The 8,569-nt window shown below is 42.0% G+C and overlaps 1 protein-coding gene and 1 pseudogene across 1 annotated transcript in view; one reads left to right on the top strand and one right to left on the bottom strand.

Moving 5' to 3' along the window:
• The first annotated feature begins 1,657 nt into the window (after positions 1 to 1,657).
• Positions 1,658 to 1,820, top strand: LOC111722249 (annotated as a pseudogene).
• The window catches only part of XIAP (X-linked inhibitor of apoptosis), a 59,192-nt gene continuing 52,380 nt past the window's right edge, over positions 1,758 to 8,569 (bottom strand). The window contains exon 6 of the mRNA XM_023508117.1: positions 1,758 to 2,390. Within this exon, the coding sequence (XP_023363885.1) occupies positions 2,197 to 2,390 (194 nt within the window). The 3' untranslated portion in view covers positions 1,758 to 2,196. The remainder of the gene's footprint in view (positions 2,391 to 8,569) is intronic.

Below are 8,569 nucleotides of genomic sequence, written 5' to 3'. Positions count from 1 at the left end.
GGATGCTTTTAAATTTAAAGATTTAGATCAAGGCTGGGGGCAGTGGCTCACGCTTGTCATGCTAGCACTCTGGGAGGCCAAGGTGGGTGGACTGCCTAAATTCACGGGTTCGAGACCAGCCTGGGCAACAGTGAGACCCCATCTCTAAAAATAAGTGGGCATTGTGGTGAGTGCCTGTAGTACCAGCTACTTGGGAGGCTGAGGCAAGAGAATCGCTTGAGCACAAAAGTTTGAGGTTACTGTGAGCTATGACGCCATAGCACTCTACCAGGGTGACGTAGTGAGAGTCTGTCTCAAACAAACAAACAAAAAGATTTAGATTATACAAATCAAATTAAACTTAATGACTGCATAACCAAACCTAAGTGGAAGATGGTGCAAAGTCTGAGCATTTACATAATAAAACAGCAACAGGGTAGTCATTACTTACAACCAAAAAAATGGTTTCACTACCAAACTTTTCTCTGCAGATGCCTCACTCACCTCTACAATAGATGGATCTGTTAAGAGAATCTTGCAAACTCTGGGTGTTCTATAAATCATTTTCAAACTTACATTTTGTACCCATATTGACTCTTATTCAAATGTTTTTAAAAGTATTTAAACTATTCTTTTCTTGCCAATATTTTATGATTCTCAAGAGGTTTTAAGGATTTTGAGAGAACACTTCAGAAATATCTACTACTATGACTAGTCAAGAAAACCAGTTTAGGTAGAGGAAAGACTTAACATTTTGTCCTATATACATCTTCATCATCCTAACAGTTCAAACGCACATGAAACTTTAAGATACAGGATGATATGAGAATCTCAACATGGAAAGCTGTCACTATAACTACAAGCAGTGTACAAACATGCTTCTACTTTCACCTACATAAGCTGACAGATGTTTAAAATACTGGGTTAACAAAGATCTTTTAGTAAAGTGACTTAGGCAGGCTTAAACTAGCAAGGATTAAGGATGAATCCTTACTAATTAATTGGAAGATCTGAGACATATTTTATATTTCATTTTACAAAATCAGAAATATTTATTTTGAAACAAGATAAGAAGACATGGTCTACCTGTCAGAAAACTACCACTCAGAAATATTTCTCATCCTTAAAGCAGGAAAAACATAAAAACATTTAAATTTCACATTGGCACCAAAAAGGTTAACTGCCCTGCCTTCTTGGATTAGAAAAACTAAAGCTGAGCAATAAGTAGTTTTGCAGGCGTTTGAACATGCCTAAGCCTTTAAATCAGTAAAATACTTTCTAAATATTCTGATTACAAAAGTAATACGTACTTATAAACAATCGAAACAGAACAAAATACAAAAAAAAAAAAAAAAGAAAAAGAAAGTGAAAGGCCCCTGCAAACTCCTTCTGGGACCCACCCCCTACCCCCCACAAGAGAAACCACATTTAACAGTTTGGTGTAAATATTTCCAAATCCCCTGTTTTATACATATACAAAACATACACACCTTGATTTGGCTCATACTATACATAGTGTTTTGCCACTTACATTTTATATATCTTTGATATCATTTCATGTCAATACATGTTGGCTAGATGGTATTCTATCATTAAATACCCTTTCAAAAATGGCAAAATTACTTTTAAAAATCATTCATACAAGTATACATTTATAATTTTAAAAGAAAATGGACACATCGCTTCTCGGCCTTTTGGCTAAGATCAAGTGTAAAAGAAAATGGACAGAATCCTAAAACACAAAGACAAACATCTAAAAATAATCTCCATATCTTTCTACCAGCGTGGAAAGGTTCATTCCTTTTCACACATAACAAATTATGTGATTGGGGAGATTAACTCTCATCTCCACATTTATACAGAATGCTCCATTTGTTAAGCCTATCTGATAAGAGTAGAAAATTCAGATGATTAATTTACTTACACTGAGCAACTAAGTCAGTATACTACATGTTGCCATCAGTTATATGTGTAACATAATGCTTTTTAGAGTTTTAATTAAATAACAGTAAAGGAAATTGGATAAATTATACAGCTAATACCCCCCAAAGCCCAGAAAGCCAAAGCATAGATTGACAACTAAGACACTGCCATTTACATTTTTTTCCTACTCCGCAGTAAATGCTAATGGAATTCAAGGCTGATTACTTAAAGTCGGTTCACATCACACATTCAATCAGGGTAATAAGAACATAACATGCCTACTATGGAGTTAGATCAAGACATAAAAATTTTTTGCTTGAAAGTAATAACTGTGTAGCACATGGGACATTTGTCAACGGCTTCAGCACACTGTTTACAAGTGACCAGATGTCCACAAGGAATAAAAGCCACAGCAATATTTCTATCCATACAGATTTTGCAAAGCTTCTCCTCTTGCAGGCGTCTTAGCTGCTCTTCAGTACTAATCTCTGCGCAAAAAGAAAAGAATTATGCTCTTTCTTTAAATTCACTCCTTTACTGAACCCCTACTGTGTGCCACGCATTGGATTAGTGCCTAGAAATATGGGGATGACTCACACATGGCATCTGCTCTTATTTATTTATTTGAGACAGAGTCTCAGTACGTCACCCTCAGTAGAGTGCCGTGATATCACAGCTCACAGCAACCTCAAACTCTTGGGCTTAAGGGATTTTCTAGCCTCAGCCTCCCAAGTAGCTAGGACTATAGGTGCCCGCCATAATGCCCAGCTATTTTTTTTGGTTGTAGTTGTCATTGTTTGGCAGGCCCGGGCTGGATTCGAACCCGCCAGCTCCAGTGTATGTGGCCGACACTCTAGCCGTTGAGCTATAGGCACTGAGCCAGCACCTGCTCTTAAATATCTTGCATGCTAGTGGGAGAAGATATTAGGATGAGACTACAGAGGTAAGCACAAAGTACAAAGTGATAAGTGCTATAATAAAGTTATATACAAAGTGCCCTGACACAAGTGAGAGAACAAATTCTTCTGTTCAGGCTAGCTAGGAAAGGCTTTCATAGGTTGGTAGCAGCTGGGTGGGAGGAGGAAGGAAGTGGAAGAGTGACATTATCCATGGACAGCAATTTCCCAGGCAGAAAAGCAAGGGGTTAGGTAAAAGCAGCAGCATATGGAAAGGGCATGACTGATTTCAGAAAGGGATGTATAGATTTGAGGGACGTGTCTGATGTGGGGTAAATAGGAGTTGGTGATTGACTGAATCTGAGGGCTGAGGAAAAAAGAGAAACTAAATCTGATTTCAAATTGCTAGCTTGGGGACTGGCGCAGTGGCTCATGCGTATAATCCTAGCACTCTGGGAGGCCCAGGTAGGTGGACTGCTTGAGCTCAGGAGTTTAAGACCAGCCTGAGCAAGAGTGAAATGCCATCTCTAAAAATAGCCGTTGTGGCGGGTTGTGGCGGGCACCTGTAGTCTCAGCTACTTGGGAGGCTGAGGTAAGAGAATCACTTGAGCCTAAGAGTCTGGGGTTGTGGCTCGGCGCCTGTGGCTCAAGCGGCTAAGGCGCCAGCCACATACACCTAAGGTGGCGGGTTCGAATCCCCAGCCCGGGCCCGCCAAACAACGATGGCTGCAACCAAAAATGGCCGGGCACTGTGGCGGGCGCCTGTAGTCCCAGCTACTTGGGAAGCTGAGGCAGGAGACTCGCTTGAGCCCAGGAGTTGGAGGTTGCTGTGAGCTGTGGTGCCAGGGCACTCTACCCAGGGGGACAGCTTGAGGCTCTGTCTCAAAAAAAAAAAAAAAAAAAAAGAGTCTGGGGTTGTTATGAGCTATGACACCAGGGTACTCAACTGGGGGTGACAAAGTGAGACTGTCTCACCAAAACAAACAAACAAACAAAACCCCAAGATTGCTAGCTTGGCTGACAAGGATATGGTGATGTCAATAGGAAATATGAACAGAGGTACAGGTTTGGGATTTTCAGATATTTCTGAGGTAAGTGCAGGGCATCCATATAAAAATATCCAGTAGGTAACCAGAGAGTCAAATCTTGAGGTCAGGACAAGTCATAGCTGGAGATAAGAGATTCGGGTGTCATCAGCGTATCAGTGGCACTCAAGTACTTGCTTAATTCAGTCTTTCTCAAAATAGGTTTTGTGAAATGTTAACGAATATGCCAAAAAAATATGTTCCATGGTCATTTATAACTATAACAACAACAGCAGCAGCAGTAGTTAACAGTAATATAGCATAAATACTATGTGCTAGGCACTATGACAAATGCATTACGTATTTTAACTATCTTTGTAATCATTGTATAGTAGTGGTTTTAAAATCTGGCCTCATGGGCAGTGCCTGTGGCTCAAAGGAGTAGGGCGCGGCCCCATATGCTGGAGGTGGAGGATTCAAACCCAGCCCCAGCCAAAAACTGCCTCTCCCCCACCCCCAAAAAATCTGGCCTCATATGAGAATAACTTGGAGGGCATTTTTTTTTTTTTTTGAGACAGAGGTCTCACTATGTCACCCTTGGTAGAGTGCTATGGTGTCACAGTTCACAGCAACCTTAAATTCTTTGGCTTAAGTGATTCTCTTGCCTCAGCCTCCCAAGTAGCTGGGACTACAGGCACCCACCACAATGACCTGCTATTCTTTGGTTGTAGTTGTCATTGTTCTTTAGGAAGCTCAGGCTGGGTTTGAACCTGCCAGCCCCAGTGTATGTGGCTGGCGCCCTAACCACTGAGCAACAGGCATCGAGCCTTGGAGGGCATTTTTAAACAACAGATTCTGGGGTATTCACAAAATTTAAAATTTCTGGGGTTGGGGACACTGGTATTTGGGAACCGTTACCATCCAGTACAGTGCAGTAAAGTATATGTTCCTTCTTGGAAATGTACAATGTGTTTCCCTACTTAACATTGGAGCCACTTTTTCATGGCATCCCTTTCAACATCCTGAGTGGATATGGTAATCCGAACACCCTGGGAGACCAAGACAGGAGGACTGCTTGTAGTCAGGAGTTTGAGACTAGCCTGAGAAAGAGCGAGACCCCCATCTCTACTAAAAGTAGAAAAATCAGTCAGGAACTGTGGTGGATGCCTACAGTCCCAGCTACTCCAGAGGCTGAGGCATCAGGATAGCTTGAGCCTAAGAGTCTGGGGTTGCTATGAGCTAGGCTGACATCATGGCATTCTAGCCTGGGTAACAGAGACTCAGTATCAAAAAATAAATAAATCTGTGTGGCGCCAGTGGCTCAGTGAGCAGGGCCCTGGCCCCATATACTGAGGGTAGCAGGTTCGAACCTGGCCCCAGCCAAACTGCAACAACAACAAAAAATAGCCTGGTGCTGTGGTGGGAGCCTGCAGTCCCAGCTACTTGGGAGGCTGAGGCGAGAGAATCACCTAAGCCCAAGAGTTGGAGGTTGCTGTGAGCTGTGACACCACAGCACTCTGCCCAGGGTGACAAAATGAGATTCTGTCTTTAAAATAAGAAAATAGATCCTTTCTTCTGCCTGCTCCATTCTGTTACTGAGGGATTCTATAGACTATGGGGTAAGGGGAGAGGGAGAGGAGGGGAGGGGAGAGAATGGGCGGAGGGAGGGTGATTGGTGGGACCACACCTATGGTTCATCTTACAAGGGTACATGTGAATCTTTCTAAACGTAGAATATAAATGTCTTAACACAATAACTAAGAAAATGCCATGAAGGCTATATTAACCAGTTTGGTGAAAATATTTCAGATTGTATATAAAGCCAGTACGCTGTACCCCATAACTGCATTAACGTACACAACTATGATTTAATTTTTTAAAAAAGTAAGTAAATAAATCCTGAACAATATCCTGAGTACATGTTTGGGGAAAAATAGTTTAATTTAATTCAACAAATACTGAACACTTAACTAGGTTCTAGGCACTAGAGATACAATTAATAAATAAGACCTCAAGCTCCAGGCCAGGTGTGGTGGCTCACATCTGTAATCCCAGCACTCTGGGAGGCAAAGGTGGGTGGATTCCCTGAGTTCATAGGTTTAAGACCAGCCTGAGCAAGAGTGAGAACCTGTCTCTTTCACTAGCCAGCCATTGTGGCAGTGCCTCTAGTCCCAGCTACTTGGGAGGCTGAGGCAAGAGAAACACTTAAGACCAAGAGTTTGAGGTTGCTATGAGCTGTGATGCCACAGCACTCTACCAAGGGCGACAGAGTGAGACTCTGTCTTAAACAAAAACAAAAACAAACAACAAGGAAAAAAAAACAAAAAAAAGGAAGACTTCAAGCTCCCAATAAGTTCAACTAGTTCATAGACAAGTAAGAAACCCAAGTAAACAGGAAATTATAGTATGACATTATGACGAAGGTAATTATAATGTGTTATGAAAGCACAGGAAGGGTGTATGCATGTGTACGTGCACACATGCATAAAGGAAGGCCTTCCTCCCACAGGAAGTTATTCTTAAACTGGGCCCTAAAGAATAAGTTAGAAGTTCACTTGGAGTGAGAAGGCTTTAAGGGATAAGGGAAGTGGGAGAAGAGTGTTCTGGGCAGAGGAAACTGCATAAGCAAGCTCCAAAGGGAGACATAGAGCATGGCCTGCAGGTGCACAGGTAAAGCTTAGGAAAAGATTCTGAGGGGGATGAAATACTTGAATACAGATGACACAAACAAACAACAAACAAAAAGATTCTGAGGGGAAAAGAACATGAAATGAAGCTACAGAAGATTAGGAGAAGCCTGATCATGAAAGATCTGGCAAGCTTTGGAAGACATCTGAACTTGATCCTACAGCCCCTGGGAGCCAATGAAGAAGGGTTTTAAGCTAAAGAGGTATGCTTCAGAAAGATTTCTCTGGCTAAGGGATAGAATAGAGGATTATTTTAATCCTTTTCTTCTTGAAAGGCAACCTCCTGGGCATAACAAAAACTATAGGTTCAAATAAGGAACAAATGAGAGAGAAGAATATAAACCACCTGGCCCAGTGCCTGTAGCACAGTGGTTATGGCGCCAGCTATATACACAGAGGCTGGTGGGTTCAAACCCAGACCGGGCCAGCTAATCAACAATGACAACTGCAACAAAAAATAGCTGGGTGTTGTGGCAGGTGCCTGTAGTCCCAGCTACTTAGGAGGCTGAGGGAAGAGGCTTAAGCCCAAGAGTTTGAGGTTGTCGTGAGATATGACACCATGGCACTCTACCAAGGGTGACAAAGTAAGACTTTGTCTCTAAATTAGTAAGTAAATAAAAAGATTCTTAGTGCCAGCCTTTCCTCATTAGCCTTTGGGAAGAGAAATAGGCAGCAGTCACAACAGGAACAGACAGCCCACATCAATTACCAGCCTCTCGATTTAGTGACACTCAGAAGTCAACTGATGAATTCCAACTCAGGACCCTGAGGGCTGTCATTTGCTCAGGCCCTTCTTCCCACACCATCCTAGTGTGTAGTGACTGAGAATAAGAGCCTCCATCTATTCCTACTGGACAGAGAAAAGACTCCCCCCAATATACCCTGTCCCTTGTTTTCTTCCTGTTGCAACCTGCAAAATCCTTCTATTGTAGACAATACTTTCAGGTATAAAAACTAACAACTTGTAGCCAAACTTAAAAATGACCGAGTAGTTTACGTTATTACCACCAACACAAATGGAACGTGTACAAATGGAACGTGTATAAATTTCCACACCTAATATGATGGTATTAGGAGGTGGGGCCTTTGAGAGGTAATTTGGTTTAGATTAAAATCACGAGGTGAGATCTCCCTCCATGATAGGATTATTGTCTTTATAAAGAGAGGAAAAAACACTAGAGCTCTTCCTCCTCATGCCCCATACCATGTGAGGACATAATGAGAAGGCAGCCATCTGCAAGCCAGGAAAAGGGCCTTCATCAGAAACCAATCTGGCAGTACCCTGATTTTGGACTTCCCAGCCTCTACAACTATAAGAAATAAATGTGTATTGTTTAGGTTACCAAGTCTATGGTATTTTTTTGTAGGAGCTCAAGCAGATACAACACTATGGTTATGGTTTAAAAACGCCTTTATTGGCAGTGCCCGTAGCTCAGTCAGTAAGGACACCAGCCACATACACCTAAGGTAGCAGGTTCGAACCTGGCCCGGGTCTGCTAAGCAACAACGACAACTGCAACCAAAAAATAGTGGAGTGTTTGTGGCGGGTGCCTGTAGTCCTAAGCTACTTGGGAGGCTGAGGCAAGAGAATCACCTAAGCCCAAGAGTTTGAGGTTGCTGTGAGCTGTGATGTTATGGTACTCTACTCAGAGCAACAGCTTGAGACTGTCTCACAAAAAACAAACAAACAAACAAATTAAAAAACCCCTTTGTCTGTTAGCTATATCTTTAAGTATATAGGTAATGATGTATAGGATGTCTAGTATTTACTTTTAAACACCGTAAAAAAAGTAAGGGAAAGATATTAAACAAGATTAGAAGAGTATTGATTGAATTCTTGAAGCTGGTTGAGGGGTACATGAGTATTTGCTATTAACATTTTCTCCACTCCTTGTGTATGCCTGAAATTTTTCAAGATAAAAAGTTTTAAAGGGAGGTAACAAGAGGGAAATGAATGGACCACAAACCATAATGAAGTGCTTAGGTTGGCTCGGCGCCTATAGCTCAACCGGCTAAGGCGCCAGCCACGTACACCTAAGGTGGTGGGTTCGAATCCCCA

Source organism: Otolemur garnettii, unplaced genomic scaffold, assembly GCF_000181295.1.
Source record: "Otolemur garnettii isolate 467f Iridium unplaced genomic scaffold, OtoGar3 scaffold00224, whole genome shotgun sequence".
NCBI classification, from domain to species: Eukaryota; Metazoa; Chordata; class Mammalia; order Primates; family Galagidae; genus Otolemur; species Otolemur garnettii.
This window is presented reverse-complemented; position numbering and strand designations above follow the sequence as displayed.